Source organism: Phyllobates terribilis, unplaced genomic scaffold, assembly GCF_046119375.1.
Source record: "Phyllobates terribilis strain yellow unplaced genomic scaffold, ASM4611937v1 Scaffold_2__4_contigs__length_985480577, whole genome shotgun sequence".
Lineage (NCBI taxonomy): Eukaryota > Metazoa > Chordata > Amphibia > Anura > Dendrobatidae > Phyllobates > Phyllobates terribilis.
In genome coordinates this window covers 256,759,103-256,775,628 of record NW_027362762.1, presented here as the reverse complement: position 1 = coordinate 256,775,628, position 16,526 = coordinate 256,759,103, and the positions used below count along the sequence as shown (strand labels likewise).

Genomic DNA, 16,526 nt, shown 5'->3' with positions numbered 1-16,526 from the left:
ATAAATCATGTACATGTGAACAGCTCCTTGGACTGTCAAAGGTACAAGTGATGTCCTTAAAAAAATGCGATAGCATTCATACATGAAAACTGACTTGTGAACGAGCCCTTACATTATAAAGTTTTCAGCTGGGCTATCCCTTCAAGGCTAGGTTCACACATGCAGCTTTTAAGTCAAAGCCAGAGGTAGATTATAAAGGAAGGAAAGTGTGAAGGAAAGTCTAATTCCACATGCATATGGTAGAGCTGTTTGGGCAGATGCTGTGTAGCAGTACTTGGTGGTGGGCTCAGACGGGCCAACAGGGAAACAGATGGACCTCTGGTGGGCCCATCTGCAGGAGTGGGGCCCTTGCCTTCCCACATGAGCAGCAGGCACACTACACTTGATGTAGTATGTAGGCTAGAAGTCATAGTGGATGATGACATACAAAATCATTGGCAGATTATATAGTATCCTGGGCCCTCCTTCTTGTTTTACCCACCAAAAATCGTGAAGTTTCTTGCTGTTGCCTAAGGCTTGCTGGTGAATGAGCATTTACCCCCAGCTCTTAGAGTTTGGTGGGCCCCTATTTCACAACAAGGATTAGGCATAAGTCTAAAATTGAAAAAAAAGTGTTTGCCACCCTCTCTTTAGGTAATTAAAATAAATTTATTTCTTAAATTCCAGTCATCAATTTCCCCTCCATTGGGAGATGTTAACTCCCACCATAACTTGACAATTGCAGACTTTCAGGTTCCGCTGCGTGTTGTAGTTTTCGCAACACATTATATTTCACAAAGGAACTTTCATAAGGGTGAATTCACATGTAGCTGCCATAACACAATCCCAAAGTGTCTGAAAACCACATTGACATGTGCTTTCACTGAAAAAGATACTGTTTTTCTAATTGAGTAACACACAAAAACTGCTGTTTACCTGTAAAAACACATTGCCATTAACAATGACATTGAAAACAGCAACAAATTCATCAAAGCTTTCACTCCAGATTTTTCAGAATTGCGCCAACATTTAGCGACTTTTGGGGTCTACATGCCTCTTTCTCCCAGCTCCTCCAAAATGGGCACAACAAAGGCCAGAAGGGGGTACGGCAGTGGTTTGGTGCCACAGCTCGTCTAATTCATGACAAGCTTTGGCATTCCCTATGCCGGAAATCTCACTCCAGTACCTGTCTGGGGTGAGATTTTGGCGTAGCCCTTGGAGGCGCACGGTACTCATGAGACACTTCAGATTTTTGAAGAGCCATGCACATCTTCATGAATTAGGAGCATCTGACTCCAACATGCCCCCTTTATCAACATCAGTGTGAACAATGCTGATCTTGATGAATTGGGCCCAATATCTTATAGTTTTCTTGCCTTTTGTATTTTATCCTGTGTGTAGCTGAAAAAAATTTTGCAGTGAAAACTACACATGTAAAGCCAGTATCCTTGTTCAGAGGCCTTCTTCTATTAGATTACATTCCAAGTTACATTCCTGTATTCTAGTGGGAGTGCATTGGTAATTTCCAAAGAGAATATATTTGGAATCTTTGTTTGTCATGCATTATATAATCATCAGTGTCTGTAAATTTCCTTTTTCTGTATATTGACAGTAATGCTGATTTGTTTTGCAGGGTTTGTTAAAGGTGGCAATAGATAATGCCCGAGCGCAAGAAAAACAGGTACAAATGGAAAAGACTGAGTTAAAGATGGAATTATTCAGGGAACGAGAAGTAAGGGAAACCCTAGAAAAACAATTAGCAGTAGAACAAAAGAACAGAGGTATTTGTCTATTTGCGTGTCTTATTTCTATTCTAATCTTTATTATTTGTATACTTATATTATTTAAGGTCTTGTCTGTATGTGAAGATGGATATATAATGTCTTAAAGATAGAGAGAGAGAGCTAATGATGGAGAAATTCTTTGTAGACGCACTCTTTACTATTTGCATTAAAGAAATTATACCCAATACACTTACAGATTAAAAAAAAATTATTATTTGATAGTTTTAAGCAGTTTATATTTTTTTTAGGGTACAAGCATATGAGGTTACCAACCGCCACGCAGCTAATTCTCAGCCACAATGAAGCTCTTCCATAAGCTGTAGCCTTCTAGTAGATTGCTAAAAGTTGACCTATAATTTTTTATTCGTAGTGGCCTCATAATTTTGTGAGCAAGGCCTTGTCTAGATGGTCATGTTTTCTGCATTCATTCTTTAAAACAGATGAGATTAGTGCATGCTGCATTTTTTTCCACAAGACCATGTTCATATGCCCTAGCACATTGCCCTCCTATCCAGCCTAAAAATATAAAAAAAAAAACACCTGGCCTTGATAATCAATGATATGCTCATATCTCTAAATTTGGTAATGACTAGAGAAAAGCATAAATTTCTTGGAAGGATTGAAATGAATTTCTTCAAAAATTAACACACAATAAAACAACATTTTTACACCTATGTCGTTATTCTATGAATGAGATATACATAATTTTATAAAATATTGATTAGATTGCACTTTTAGCTGTAAATGGTGGACTAGTGCAGTAATCACTATAGATGGCCAGTCCTTGTCTGACTGACAATGACATATGTGAAATACAATTAATATAAGTCTAAAGATCAAAATCACATTTGTATCTACCTAGTATCTTTCAAAACCTTTGCTAAAATGCAAGACACTGGTCTAGTCACTTAGAGATTAATGCTAATAAATGCCTGTTTATAAGCAATTATCACTGAGATCCAAATTATTGCAAGCCTTTATTAATGATAATTGCCCAGAGTATATTTGCAAAATGATCAATGAAGAACATCAATAAAATAATTAAAAATGATTGGTTTTACATAAAAGTGATCACTGCTATGTCTGACTGATAGCGTTGAATTCTTACATGCTAACAAATAGTCTTTCTTTGACTTTTCCCTACAATACTATATTACTTGTATGACTAAATATCCAAATATATTGTTTATATGATTATAGAGAGGTGTAAACTTCCATTTACCTAGGGCATCAGGTCCGACTCAGCTAATTTCTAAAGTAATACATCCAACATGTTAAAACATACCTTTTACCAGTTAGCTACATATTCCTGTCAAAGGTGATATTTATGGGAGGAAAGTAAAAATATGCTGGTCAGATAGTCAATAATCAGTCAAAAAGTCAAAAGAGTTAGATCTATCTTGATCCTCTTTGGAGAAGTGACCACACAGGCACTGTCTGATTGGTTGTTGGACACCCAGGAAGGTGCAAAAAGATGTTATATTTATTTTTCAGTATTGCTGATGTACTAATTAATTTGCTATACACTGCCCTTTAGGATGCATTTGACAAAGAATTTTCTTATTCGATTATGGTTATTAAATATTAAAATAGGATAATTGAATCATTATATTATATGTACCGGCGTACTTTTGAATTGACAAATCAGCCAAAATAATTTGCAAAGGTTTCAAATGCTATGATTTTAATTTATTTGACTTGCAAAATAATTATTTCAGGTTTGTTTGGATTCTTGCTCATTTCTAAATGAAGAATATTTCATGTGAAGTGCAGGTCAAATAATTTTCTGTTTTCTTAGTATGTGACTGCAATACTATAGTATAAGACCAAAACAACACTAAGACAGTCCATCACAGTAATTAAATGGATGTTTCCTGTTTCAGCAATAATTCAAAAAAGACTTAAGAAAGAGAAGAAAGCAAAAAGGAAATTGCAAGAAGCTTTGGAATTTGAGACAAAACGAAGAGAGCAAGCAGAGCAGGCACTCAAACAAGCAGCATCCTCAGAAGGACTTCGAGTCCTTAATGGTAAGACTGTGGTTTAATAACTGACCTGAAACAATAGTGTCATGTGTAAGACACATTGCTTTTCTTACAATGCTACCAAATCGGATATGTTATTATAAACAAATATGCAGTGATTGTGGTGAAAATAATGAGTGCGATGGAACAATGTAAAATCATGTGGGTAATTTAGCTCAGCAACAATATATCATATCAGTAGTTACTATGAGCTAGCGCGTATTGCTGTTATCTTGGTCACATTAAATATTGATGGAAATGATGGACAAGACAATTATGTATGTGCATGGAGATTTGGGATAGATACCTGTTAGCCAAATGAATGTTTAGCCAAAAGTACAGATGATCAAATCGATTCATTGCAAATCAAAATATAATTTCAGTCTTACTTTATGAAATTTGCAGGTACTGGCAAATTCGAACAATTTACCATTTGATTCATGCAAATTGCTAAAAAAAATGCCTGCCACCATTTTACACATTACAGAAGATTACATCAGTCACGTAAGACTGACGTGACCTCAGGTTCAACCACACAGGCTTCCCCATAATGCCTTGTAGCTATCACATGACATGGTATATTGCGGCCAGTTAGGATGACCTATCATAGACTGTATAAAAGCCTAAGCAGGGAATGCGGCAACCAATATAAGGGTGCTTTTAGGATAGTAAGAGTTTGTTAGAGTTCACAGCTCAGCAATATAGACATGATGTAAAATCCCTAAAATATTGGAAAATATTCTAGACAGTAATATGTTAAATAACTGCAGCAGTAAAGAAAATTAGAGTAGTAGTTTCTGAATAATACAAACACTCAATTGATATGGGGAGAGAGAGATAAGAGAGGTGCTATTGGCAGCAGTACTAGCATCTGTCCTGCTGCATTTGAATTACAATTACACATTTTTTTTCATTCTTAATACACTAGGAATCAGAAGTAAGACAGCAGAATAATTTTACCAGAAAGAAAACCTGATATTCATGTCAGACAGTTTGCTTGCAAGTCACAAACGACTGTACAGAGTTTTTGCATTCCTTGTGCAATGTTTTTTTTTAAGGGTGGAATAACTTTTTTTTTTGTCCAAAAAAAGAATCCCCAAAATCCAGATTTTTGACTGTGACTGCCTACTGCATGTCTCATACAATTTTTTTTTTCACAAATCTCTGTACATGCCACAGCAATACAGTGCACTGTTGCGGATGCTGGCTTTTTGGAGACGTACCTAGCTAACATTTCTTAGTACGTCTCTTTGCGAAGGAAGGTTGAATTAGAAACGTAAAAAAGAAAAGGAATATGGCGTGAAATGACAGAAGAGACACAAGCAGCAGAGTGCCCCCTTTTCATGTTCTAGGCAACTTGCTGAGGAAAGTGTTTATGGCAAAGAGGGGTTCCATTACAGGGGCCCCACAATCATTGGTTATGCCACGCCGCACCATTATATCCTGGCATACAAATCTTATGCACATAATGTGCATAAAAAACATTGCTTTCCATTATTCACCTTAATATTAAAAATGTCCAGTATGTGACTAATGAAATATTGACAATAATTCTAGTTAAATCATATGAAAATGTAAAAAAAAACAAATGTAAATAAATATATTAAGCATAATACAGCAATTTAGAAGAATGCAGATGTGTACATGTAAAATTAATTGTATTATTTTATTTTTTATTGTTTTATTTGTTATTTATTTTTTATATAGCAATAACATATACTTTACTGTTGTCACTGCTTAAGTATTTTTTTATAGATATTTAGTCCCATCTTTTATTTTTAACATAAAGAGTCAAATTTTGTACTGGGTACAAACTGTAATTTTCCTAAAGTGGGAAATCGGTATAAAAAAAAAAGAAAAATAGAAAGCATTAATGTGAAAAAAATATATAATTAATTAATAATTTACTGCATGAAGGTTAGGGGAATAGAGTGAGTTATATGGTGCCACAGAAAAGTAAATATACCTTATGTGCCATGGTCTTAGTGTGCACACAGTAGGTTAAATCCGGCTGTATTTCAGCTGCTAATGTCATTCATTTTTGTCTCTGCTTTCAGAGGCTTTGACCCCGGAGATAGAATCTGACCGCAATGGGGCCAGAACAGATGCTGAAAGGACAATACAAGGTAAGATGTGCAAAATCCATAAATCTAGATTTTTGCATGTGAGTGTTCTCTTGTTATAGTATGCTATTCAACCATGCAGCTCACCATCTGGCTGGAATGAACACAAGGTCACATTTGCACTGCTGTTTATTACAGTAAATTAATTTGGCTATGTTTAAAATAACAGGTAATGGGTCAGCTCCAGCGCACACAATGCAGAATCATATCTTCTATTATCAAGTGCTCGGTTAATAGCTAATAGAAGAAGATATTGTTTTTCTGAACGTCATTGCAGAATATAATCATTTTATTTTACTGTTTGTGTAGCTGTTTTGCAAAGTTTTCCCCACATATCTTTTATAGAAACCCTCTTCCAGTGTTTTTGCTGTTGGTGTATTACATAAAACACAAATATGCTCAACTACAAGCCCAATGGGATGTTCATGAATAGGGCTGTATTCTCATATATGTATTTGTTTATGCATCTATCAAAGACAGACAGTTTCTCTAATGTTATATATTTTCAATCCATTTAAAAAAAAAAAAAATTCTCATCCTCCGGAAATAGGTAAACTGTGAATTTTTTTCCATTGACACATAGCAAGGAATCAGTTAAAAGCAGATAGAAAAGGATGTCTTCCAGTTTTTATTCATATTTGATGTATATTCATAGACTTGAATGACCAAATCCAAAAACACTGATGAAAGTAGGATATGCTACCACCGCTCTGTCCTGTTTCTCCTTTCCTCTGGTGCACATCATCCTCATTATGTGCATAGGCCTCTGGTGACGTAATTCATAATGTCATAACTAGAGATGAGCGTTGTTCTACTCGAACTGTTCGCCAATCTCAAATTCGAGCTGTTTTGGGCGGTGTTCGAGCCAGTCGGCGAACACGAACAATTTGAGAAAAATTCGGCTGTTCGAGGTTATGTTCGATAACTGTTCGTGCACCAAAATCATAACTGGATTTTTTCTCAGTAATGATGAAAATTAATGTTAATACACAGTTTGAGTGTACAGCGGGGTGGGGGGAGGGGCAGGGGATGGATCTCTGCAGGAACAATGAAGATCTCCATTTTTTTTTCTCTTTCCCGCATTTGCAGTGGGGAGGTGCAATCTGTCAGCCTATCAGCAGCGCACACACGGAGCGAAGTGCTTTTTTTCACACAAGCAAGGGCATGTGTGATTGGCAGTGTATGTCACATGTCCTTGCCCTATAAGACCAAGCCATTTTCCCCGTCGCCACCATTTTCTCACTGCTGCAGCTGCGTGTTAGACGGCACCGCTGTTGCTGTGTGTGCTATACCTTGTTAATTTCAAGCCAATTTTCGCACAAATATACAGATAGCTTGGGAGTAGGGAATAGTTGTGATTTTAAGGACTAGGTTACAGCATTTCCTACGACTTTTATCAGGCAGGTCTGTGCTCTTAAATAGATAGATTGTGGGAGTAAAGACTAATTGTAATTGGAGTCCTTTTCAGGACTAGGTTACATGAGTTCCTATCAGTTTTTGCCAGGCAGGTCTGTGCCAGTGCTGTGCAAGTTTTTTTCACAGCATTTGGCTGAATCTAGCAAAGCTAATCCTTTTTGGCCTATTGCAGAGTGTGTTAGTCAGTGGAGTAGCCTATCTGTGTTGCAAGATATACCACCTGTGTATAGAATACCAATTTTTTTACTGCACCTAGTGAAGTAAAATCTTTTGGGCATAGCATCATTCTATTAGTCCATCTATACTGACCTCCATCAGGTTGCAAACTGAATATAATTTTTTTCTGCATCTAGCTCTGAAAAAATATTTGGGCTTCTAGCAGTGTGTGGGACTTGGTCTATTAGTCCATCTATACTGACCTCCATCAGGTTGCAAATTAAAAATAATTTTTTTCTTCATTTAGCTCTGAAAAAATATTTGGGCTTCTAGCAGTGTGTGGGACTTGTTCTATTAGTCCTTCTATACTGACCTCCAGCAGGTTGCAAATTGAATATAATTTTTTTCTGCATCTAGCTCTGAAAAAATATTTGGGCTTCTAGCGGTGTGTGGGACTTGGTCTATTAGTCCATCTATACTGACCTCCATCAGGTTGCAAATTAAAAATAATTTTTTTCTGCATCTAGCTCTGAAAAAATATTTGGGCTTCTAGCAGTGTGTGGGACTTGGTCTATTAGTCCATCTATACTGACCTCCATCAGGTTGCAAATTAAAAATAATTTTTTTCTTCATTTATCTCTGAAAAAATATTTGGGCTTCTAGCAGCGTGTGGGACTTGGTCTATTAGTCCATCTATACTGACCTCCATCAGGTTGCAAATTAAAAATAATTTTTTTCTGCATCTAGCTCTGAAAAAATATTTGGGCTTCTAGCAGTGTGTGGGACTTGGTCTATTAGTCCATCTATACTGACCTCCATCAGGTTGCAAATTAAAAATAATTTTTTTCTGCATCTAGCTCTGAAAAAATATTTGGGCTTCTAGCAGTGTGTGGGACTTGGTCTATTAGTCCATCTATACTGACCTCCATCAGGTTGCAAATTAAAAATAATTTTTTTCTTCATTTATCTCTGAAAAAATATTTGGGCTTCTAGCAGCGTGTGGGACTTGTTCTATTAGTCCATCTATACTGACCTCCTTCAGGTTGCAAATTAAAAATAATTTTTTTCTGCATCTAGCTCTGAAAAAATATTTGGGCTTCTAGCAGTGTGTGGGACTTGGTCTATTAGTCCATCTATACTGACCTCCATCAGGTTGCAAATTAAAAATATTTTTTTTCTGCATCTAGCTCTGAAAAAATATTTGGGCTTCTAGCAGTGTGTGGGACTTGGTCTATTAGTCCATCTATACTGACCTCCATCAGGTTGCAAATTGAATAAAAAAAATTTCTGCATCTAGCTCTGAAAAAATATTTGGGCTTCTAGCGGTGTGTGGGACTTGGTCTATTAGTCCATCTATACTGACCTCCATCAGGTTGCAAATTAAAAATAATTTTTTTCTGCATCTAACCCAGCCAATAGTTTTGGCCTAATACCACAGTTTGGCCACTCAGCTCTGCTCGGTTACCATCCATTGTTTTTTTGTGCAAACAACTCCAGAGTTGTGAATTAGTTAACCACCAAAATGAGTGGAAAAAGGCCTGCTGCTGGTGGAAAGGGGAATAGGCGTGTTGGGAAGGGGAAAAAAGGTTGTGTCCGTGGGGTAGGTGCAGAAGAAAGACCATCTTCCAGCCAAACTAAAATGTCTACTTCTTTTAGCGGACAATGTGATAAGATCCCTTTCTTACGGCCACGCCAATCGCTACAAATTCCAGATGAGGCACAAAAACAGCAGGTGCTTCAACGGATATCAAGTGCTCCTTTAAGTGGGCTCTCCTCCACATCAACTTCAACATCACAAATACTCCAGTCCTCAAAGGTGTCACCCAAATCGCACTTGCTTCCTCACAGCTCCCAAATCTCCAGCTGCCCGTCTGAGTATGAGGTAGAACAGATGGTTGAGTCTGCAGAGCTGTTTACTCATACTATAGCCTGGGAATCAGAGGTCGACTCCAGCGCTTCTGTGAATCCAGACGAGGAAATGATCTGCACTGATGCCCAGAATCTTTATGAGTCGGATCCAGGACCAGACACAGAAGGTTCTGACCATAATGTAGACCCTCATTCCCAAACTGTAACTCCTGTTGGTGGAGACAATGAGGAAGACGATGATAAGACTCAAATACCTGATTGGAGCGACAACTTTAGTTTTTTGTCAGGGCAGGAACAGGTTGGCTCTGAGGACGACGGGTGTGATAACGCACAGGGTGATGATGATGAGGTCGGAGATCCCACTTACTGTCAACCCACAGTCAGCCAAGAGATGAGGTCAGCAGAGGAGGTGGAGGAAGATGCTAGTGACGACGAGGTCAGGTTGCGCCTTCCTGGACAGAGACGTAGTACTGGAAGCACGTCAACAACTGCATCCTCAAACACAACTCTGCCTCTCACCACAAGTCGTGGTGGCTCTTCAGGTCGCATGGGTGCTAAGCCTTGCATAGCCTGGGCATTTTTTCAGATCGATAAAGATGACCCAACTCGTGTTATCTGTAACATTTGTCAACAAAAGCTAAGTAGAGGCCAAAAAATACATAGTTTGAGTACTTCATGCATGAACCGGCACATGGACATGAAGCATAAGTTGCAGTGGGAAGCTCAGTGTGCTACAATGCGGTCTAGCCGGCCGGGCCAACCACCGTCTGCCATATCTTGTGCATCCGCGGCCTCTTCATCCTCTGTGACTGGGGGGACAGCAGTCACACCTGTTTTGGGGCGCAGACCTGCCACCTCTTTACCCGCAACAGCCAGCGTGATTGGCAGGTCATCATTTTCTTTGGAGGTGGTAACACCAGCTGGTCTTGAGTGCTGTCCGACATCGATAGCACCACCTTTGGATCAAGGCAACCTAACATCATGTCCGCCTGCATCTTCCTCACAGACCGGCAGTTTGCCGGGGACACCCTTATCAACCCCGTCTAAGCACAATAGCCAGCCCTCGGTCCCTCAGATGTGGACAAGTAAAAGACCATTTCCTCCTAGCCATGAGAAAGCTAAGAGGTTGAATTTCACCATCTGCAAGCTCTTGGCTACAGAAATGCTGCCTTTCCGCCTGGTGGACACAGAGGATTTTCGAGACCTTATGTCCGTCGCAGTGCCCCAGTACCAGATGCCCAGTCGGCACTACTTCTCAAAGAAAGGTGTGCCTGCGCTCCACCAGCATGTCGCACACAACATCACCGCTTCTTTGAGAAACTCTGTGTGTGACAGGGTGCATTTCACCACAGACACTTGGACGAGTAGGCATGGACAGGGGCGTTACATGTCGCTGACTGGGCACTGGGTAACTATGGTGACAGCAGGACAAGGGGCTGCTGTCCAAGTCTTGCCGTCCCCACGAGTTGTGCGTCAATCCTCTTTATGTCAAAGTTCCACCACTGCTTCTGCCTCCTCAACCTCCTCTCGGTCTTCCACCTGCACCCAAAGCCTGTCTGGTCATGCCACAAGCTTTCTAACTGCGCAGAAGGGATCCTGCACACCTCCTTACTATGCTGGCAGTAGGGCTCAACGTCATCAGGCGGTTTTTACATTGAAATGTCTGGGAAATGTGAGTCACACAGCTGAGGAGTTGTGGTCAGCTCTGGAGAACCAATTTCATGAATGGTTGTCTCCACTGGACCTGAAACCAGGGAAGGCTGTGTGCGACAATGCTGCAAACCTGGGTGCGGCCCTTCGCCGGGGCAATGTCACACACGTGCCTTGTATGGCTCACGTGTTGAACCTGGTTGTCCAGCAATTTTTAGCCCACTATCCCAGACTAGATGGCCTTCTGCAGAGGGCACGGTCGCTGTGTGCTCACTTCCGCCGTTCGCATCCCGCAGCTCAGCGACTTACATCTCTACAGAAGTCGTTGGGCCTGCCACTTCACCGGCTAAAATGCGATGTGCCTACCTGGTGGAATTCAACTCTGCACATGTTGCAGCGACTGTGGCAGCACCGACAAGCCCTGGTGCAATACGTTCTGACGTATAGCCTGGGCCAACGAGATTCAGAGGTGGGGCAAATCACGCTGGAGGAGTGGTCTCAGATCAGGGACCTATGCACCCTTCTGCACAGTTTTGAAATGGCGACGAAGATGTTTAGTGCTGACGATGCCATTATCAGCATGACTATTCCGGTGATTTACATGCTGGAGCACATGTTAAACAGAATTCGGAGTCAGGTGGTGGCACAAGAGGAGGTGGAGGAAGTAGAGGAGGAGGAGTTGTATGCAGAAGGGCTAACATCTGCAAGGTCCAGACTGTCGGCAGCACCAAGGCGGCAGGCATGTGAGGGTGGGGGAGATGGTTTTACCAGGGCGCATGGTAGCAGCCAAACTAGTGAGGAAGGTGCAGGAGCCCAGGAAGAAGTGGAGGACGAACTGATGGAAGACTCATCAGATGAGGGAGACCTTGATCACATTTCTGTTGTGCGAGGTTGGGGGGAGAGGACAGAGGAAGGAAGCATGATTGTTACCTCGCCACCAACACAACAGGGACTTGGTGCTCCTGGATGCGCAACACACATGAGTGCCTTCTTGCTGCACTACCTGCAACATGACCCTCGAATTGTGAGAATTAGAAATAATCCTGACTACTGGGTTGCCACACTGTTAGATCCCCGGTACAAAAGTAAATTTGCAGAAATTATTCCTGCCATAGAAAGGGATGCACGCATGCAGGAGTATCAGCAGAGACTGTTGCAGAATCTTACATGTGCTTTTCCACAAAATACCAGTGGTGCACGTAGTGAATCTCACAGTTCCAACTTGCCAACCGTGGGACTGTCAAGTGTTCAGCACTCAAACCGTGACAGAACCACAGTATCTGCTGGTAACATCAATTTTGCGGAATCATTTCACCACTTTTTTAGCCCATCCTTTGCAAGGCCACAGGAGACAAGAAGTCTGACACATAGTCAACGCCTAGAGACGATGGTACAGGAGTATCTCCAAGTAAACATTGAAGCCACGACTGTGTCACTGGACCCTTGCTCTTTTTGGGCTTCCAATCTGGATAAATGGCCGGAGCTAGCCACTTACGCCTTGGAGATCTTGTCATGCCCCGCAGCCAGCGTTCTGTCTGAACGTGTGTTCAGCGCTGCTGGTGGTGTGCTGACAGATAAGCGCACGCGGCTCTCCACTGATAATGTAGACAGACTCACGTTCATAAAGATGAACAAATCATGGATCTGAAACGACTTTTCTACCCCTGTGTCATCCTGGGGAGAGTAAAAGCTTGATGATTGGTTAAAATCACCCTACCAACCGTTTTAAGCTTTCAAATTACTAATCATGTTTATCTGTATCTTGACTGGAAAATAATTTGGGCTTTGTAGCAGTGTGCAGCACTGATCCTATTAGGCCATCTATACTAAAGCTTCACCAGATTTAAAATTAAAAATAATTTTTAGCTGCATCTAGCCCGGAAAATAATTTTGGGGCTCCGAGATGCGCAAGGCACATAAGTGCCTTCTTGCTGCACTACCTGCAGCATGACCCTCATATTGTCAGAATTCGAAGTAATCATGACTACTGGGTTGCCACACTCTTAGATCCCCCAAACTTTTCGATCAACCTTTTCATTTTAATAAAGACCAAAAAAATGGTCATTTTTGAAATTATAAGCATTAGCAGGTTGTTAGAAACTGAAATCAAACAGTTTTCAACTCAAAACTTTATTCTAGGTGATGTTACATTTTCACATAGGACCCCTTGTTCGAAAGGAGCTTCTGAACTCTCTCGTCCATTGAATTTGTCAGGTTTTGGATGGTTTCTGCTTCAATTGTTTTGCATGAGGACAGAATACCCTCCCAGAGCTGTTGCTTAGATGTGAACTGCCTCCCGCCATCATAGACACTCCTTTTAATGATGCTCCAAAGGTTCTGAATGGGGTAGAGGTCAGGGGAGCATGGGGGTCACACCATAAGTTTGTCGCCTTTTATGCCCATATAAGCCAGAGATGCAGATGTTTTATGTGCAGCATGAGATGGTGCATTATCATGCAGAAAAATGATCTTGCTGTGAAATACACGGTTCTTCTTCTTGAACCATGGCAGGAAGTGCTGTTTGAGAAAATCCACATACATTATGGAGTTCATCCTTAGCGCCTTCAGGGATCCTAAAGGGGCCGACAATCTCTCTCCCCATGATTCCAGCCCAAAACATTACTCCACCTCCTCCTTGTTGGCGCTGTAGCCGTGTTTGCGTGGGGTGTCCATCAACCAGCCATCCTCCACTCCATCCATCTGGACCATCGAGCGCTGCACGGCACTCATCCGTGAACAAAACAGTTTTGAAATCAGTCTTCATGTAATGTTTGGCCCACTGGAGCCGTTTCTGCTTGTGTGAAGTGGATAGAGGAGGTCGACAGGATGGCGCATGCACAGCTGCAAACCTCTGAAGGACCCTGCATCTTGTTGTTCGGGGGACGTTGGAGGCACAAGCAGCTTCAAAAACTTGTCTGCTGCTATGACAAGGCTTTTTTGCCGCTGCTCTTTCAACCTGACGTAATTGCCTGTAGGAAAGAGTCCTCAATTTGCCCTTATCAGCACGCACACGTGTGTACTGTGAATCAGCTACATACTTCTTGATTGCCAAGACACTTCATCCTGATCATCGCACAATGTTGATTGTAGTCATGCCTTGACCTAAACACTCCACAATTTGTTGCTTCTCAGCAGCCGACACATCCTTTTTCTTTCCCATTTTGGCAGAAAATGTAGGCTGCTTAATAATGTGAGAGAGCCTTCTTAAGTAGTCTTGCCTTTCATTGGACACACCTGCCAAACTAATTAGCACAGGTGTCTGCAATTGCTTACAGTGATATAAAGAGCCCTGACACACATCACCATCAATGAGTTTAACTGACAAACAAACAAATTCTTCCCTTATCACTCCTAAACACTTTTTGTATAATAATTTGGAACGCAGTGTACATGTGCTTTTCCACAAAACACCAGTGGTTCACGTAGTGAATCTTACAGTTCTAACTTGCCAACCGTGGTCTGTATGGAGTTGTTCAATAAAGGGCCCAAAATTAAGATAACATAGATGGGAGAGGTCTCTATGAATAGGAATTCCTAAGTATTTGATACCCTGTGAGGGCCAGGCAAAGGGAAAGTTGGACTGGATGGAATCCTATATGGATTTGGGGAGGGAGACATCGAGGGCCTCAGACTTCGCTGCATTGATTTTAAAATTTTACCATGTAACAAAGTGATCTATTTCAGCCATAACAGCATGGATGGATATATGTGATTGAGTGATATATACTAGGACATCATCAGCAAATAGAGAGCACTTGTACTCGGTGCCTCCCACCTCAATCCACCTAATATTGGGGTTATGGCGAATTGATGAGAGCAGGTGCTCCGTCACTAGGATGTATAAGAGAGGGGACAGAGGACATCACTGCCTTGTCCCATTGGTGATTGTGAAAGGTGATGAAAATGTTCTGACGCACCCCCTGGGCCTTGGGACACCCGGAGCCGGACCCTTTTTGGTGGATGCTGGTGGTTGTAGTCTTCGTGGCGGCGACCCAGTTCCGTGGCTCAGGGCGGTCAAACCAGTGGCGGAACTATTTATGTGGTTTTCATGTTTAAATGTCCGACTACGCCACCCGTGGATTGCGGTCAGAGTGAACCGCCGCTACAGGGCAGACCACTGAGGCTGGTGTTGTGGGTGCAGCAGAGCGTAGCATAACTCCCCACGGGAGGAGTATAGCCTCAGGGCAGTGTATGCGGAGGATGGGGGTGATGGTGCAGGGCAGCAGCAGTAACGACACGGAGTCAGTGATGCAGTTCAGGGCCTTTACTCACAGTTCTTATTATCCAGACCACGTCTGCAGGTAACGGCTGCCCACGTCGTACTGTGCTCACCAGGTGAGGGGCTCAGACAACTCCCAGATAACTTTGGAGCACTTCACAGGACCCCCTTTGTGTGTCCTTTGTCTGGCCTTTCTTACCAACACTTCTGTCCGGCTGCCTCGGGCCTCCTCTTGGTAAACTTGGCGCCAGTTTCCCTGACCCTATGTGGTGCCTTCCTAGCGGGTGTAGCGAGGGGCTGCGCCACATAAAATGTCAGAGCCTCCGGTTTCTAGCTGAGGGTCGTTTCCTGCCTCCACTAGTTCGGGGACCGGTCTCCCCCTTTGGCCTGACCTCTCCACGCAGGTGGATTCGGGCGTGCGGTGGCGACTCGCCCGTCCGCACCCCTGGGATCACTTCATTCCTCGTTCCTGGAGCCTTCTCCGCTCCTCTTCCTTCCTTCTCCCTCTTCCAGGCCTGGGCCTCTGTTACTAGGCCCACCTCCGGAGCAGAGCTCATGCAGAGCCCCTGCTCCCTGCCACTTCTGCTCAGACTTCTCTGCACTGAACTAAGATGGTGCCCACCTTTTATACTCCCTTCTCAATGCACCCAGGAACTGCTTCCTCCCTGCTCCTGCACTACAGGGTTCCCCTTCCTCAGTGTTCCCTCCCCCCACTCCAGCCAGGGACAGGGACTGTCGTGCCCATCTCAGGGGCATATTGGTCGCCCTGCCCCACGGCAATGTGGTGTAATGCATGCAGGTGTCGGGTCCTGATCCACACTCCATCCTTACCTGAGAGTGAGATATCACACCTCTGGGTGAGGTGCAATACGTCTTTAGCAACCGAGCCCTCAGGGTGCTACAGTTCCATTTATCTTCAGCCTAGGTGACGTATTGCGATACAGGGCCGTGATTTTGGCTATAAAAGGGTCCCCTAGACCCCTACCCCAAGCTTTTTAAGAGAATCATATATGGCGTGCCAGGAGACTCTATGGAATGCTTTCTCAGCATCCAACGAGAGTATCTAATTACAAATTTTTAACTGCATCTAGCCCAGGAAATACTTTGTGCCTAGTAGCAGTGTCTGCTAGTAAGCGGATTATCCCGGCTGTTAAGCAAGCTGCACCACCTGTAGTTTAGACACTTAATTTTTTCAAAGGAAATGCTTCGGGACCATGGGATACTTAGTGAAGAGCATCAGGAGGCACCCCAAGGCATAGGGGCTGGGACTGGCAGTAGGATGCCTTGCGGTGGACAGCCGAGCTCGATC

General features: G+C 42.5%; 1 protein-coding gene across 8 annotated transcripts in view; it reads left to right on the top strand.

The window, feature by feature from the left end:
* DACH1 (dachshund family transcription factor 1) overlaps nucleotides 1–16,526 on the top strand; it is a 510,801-nt gene that overhangs the window by 473,753 nt on the left and 20,522 nt on the right. For all 8 annotated transcript variants that reach the window (XM_073663956.1, XM_073663952.1, XM_073663951.1 and 5 more), the window contains 3 exons: nucleotides 1,613–1,760; nucleotides 3,647–3,790; nucleotides 5,842–5,910. In XM_073663956.1, coding sequence (XP_073520057.1) covers nucleotides 1,613–1,760; nucleotides 3,647–3,790; nucleotides 5,842–5,910 — 361 coding nt within the window. The remainder of the gene's footprint in view (nucleotides 1–1,612; nucleotides 1,761–3,646; nucleotides 3,791–5,841; nucleotides 5,911–16,526) is intronic.